Raw genomic sequence first — 1,828 nt, 5'->3', positions numbered from 1 at the left:
CCCATCCTTCATCACTCCTCCCTCCGTGCATTGGGATTTCGGGAGCTCCCCTGCGCTCCTTGAAGCTGAGATTTGGATTTTTAACCTTTTTGGGACTGATTTTTTGTGGGTTTTTTTTGGGGGGGGGGTGTTGGAAGCCCCCCCCTCTCCACTGAGTGTTGGCTTAGTGGATGGCAGCCCAGCTTGGTGCGGATCATCCCATGGGATGGGGAGGAAAGGCAAGACAGCGATCAAACCCACGTTGCCACCCCAAATATTTCATAGTTCCCCCCCTCCCAACCCTGCAGCCACGTGGATGTGCCCAAACCATCCTAAAATCACCATAAATTCTCCTTTTTTTTTGGCGGGGGGGGGGGTGTTTTCTATAGTAACCCCTCTCCTCTTCCCCAGCGCATCCTGGAGCCGGACGATTTCCTGGATGATTTGGATGATGAAGACTACGAGGAGGATACGCCCAAGCGGAGGGGGAAGGGGAAAGCCAAGGTGAGGGGAAGGGGAAGAAAGCCAAGGTGAGAACCCGGGCGCCGTTTTCACACCAAATCCCAAGAAATTGGGCAAATTTCTGCTCCTCGGTGGCTCTGTGTCGGAGCAAACGCTTCGGGCGTCTGTCAGAATTGAGGCACAGCTCGGGCTCGAGCGATCCCACGAGCACAAACCCACCCCCGGGAGCTAATGAGGTTTGCATAATTATGTTCGTTAAGCTACTAACGAGCCTAAATTACCCCCCAGAAGAAGCCCGTTTTCAGTGCTGGAGAGATCCCACCTGGATCTGTTCCATCCCAAAGCAGTCACTGCAGCCTCTCCCCACCGAGTGGCAGTGTGGGATCACATTCCTCCCCATCTCCAACCGTTCAGGATGGGATTTACCTCCACATTTTCCCTTTTTCCCCTATTTTTTTCTTCGCTCCCCCCCTTCCCCAACCCAGGGTAAAGGCGTCGGAGGCGCTCGCAAGAAACTGGACGCGGCCATTTTGGAGGACAGGGACAAACCCTACGCGTGCGACAGTGAGTACCCGACCTCTGCGACGTCGCTTTGGGGCAGGGGACGACGTGGTGGCACGAATATTTCATTTTTAAGCCCAAAAAGGGACATTTACACACGTGGGGGTGGGACCTCTCCGGGTCCCCTGGACCCCAACCCGAGCCCTGCGTTCTTTGTGAAGGACTTTGCATGGGTTTAGAGCTGTAGTGTGCGACTCGATGCTACGGAAGGGCCACGAAAGGCCACCAAAATGGCCACGAAACAGAGCACAAAAGGCCACAGGAAGGGCCACCAGATGGGCCACAAAAGGGCCCAAAGGTGGGCATGGAAGGGCCAGCGAAATGGCCACAAAATGGACCACAAAAGGCCCCAGAAAGGTCCCAAAAATGGGCCCAAAAATGGGCACACAAGGGCCACAGTGAGTCTCGCAAGGGCCACCAAAATGGGCCTTGAAGGGAGCAGAATGGGCCCCAAAAGGGGCACAAAAGGACCAGAAATGGGCAAAAAAGGGCCCAAAAAGGATCACAGAGGGCCATGAAGGAGCCACAGTGGGCCCCAGAAAGTGACGTGAAAGGGTTAAAAAGGGGGGGGGCAGGAAGACCCAAAAATGGGCCAGGAAGGGGCGCTTGAAAGGGCCCAAAAATGGCCACAGAGGGACCAGAAAGGGCCAATAAAGGGCCACAAAGGCCCAAAAAGGGCCACAAAGGGCCCCAAAATGGCCTCAAAAGGGCAAAAAAAGCCCAAAAAGGGCCACAAATGCCCAAAAAATGGCCTCAAAAGGGCCACAAAGGTCCAAAAATGGCCACAAAGGGCCCCAAAATGGCCCCAAAATGGCGACAAAGGCCC

At 54.9% G+C, this 1,828-nt stretch overlaps 1 protein-coding gene across 1 annotated transcript in view; it reads left to right on the top strand.

Moving 5' to 3' along the window:
- The window catches only part of DPF2 (double PHD fingers 2), a gene marked incomplete at its 3' end in the record, with an annotated part of 26,157 nt that overhangs the window by 12,185 nt on the left and 12,144 nt on the right, over nucleotides 1-1,828 (top strand). Inside the window, 2 exon segments of the mRNA XM_021383528.1 lie at nucleotides 391-483; nucleotides 927-1,005. Coding sequence (XP_021239203.1) covers nucleotides 391-483; nucleotides 927-1,005 — 172 coding nt within the window.

This window comes from Numida meleagris, unplaced genomic scaffold (assembly GCF_002078875.1).
Source record: "Numida meleagris isolate 19003 breed g44 Domestic line unplaced genomic scaffold, NumMel1.0 unplaced_Scaffold411, whole genome shotgun sequence".
NCBI lineage: Eukaryota > Metazoa > Chordata > Aves > Galliformes > Numididae > Numida > Numida meleagris.
The sequence above is the reverse complement of the archived record's forward strand: the minus strand, read 5'-3'. Positions and strand labels throughout refer to the sequence as shown.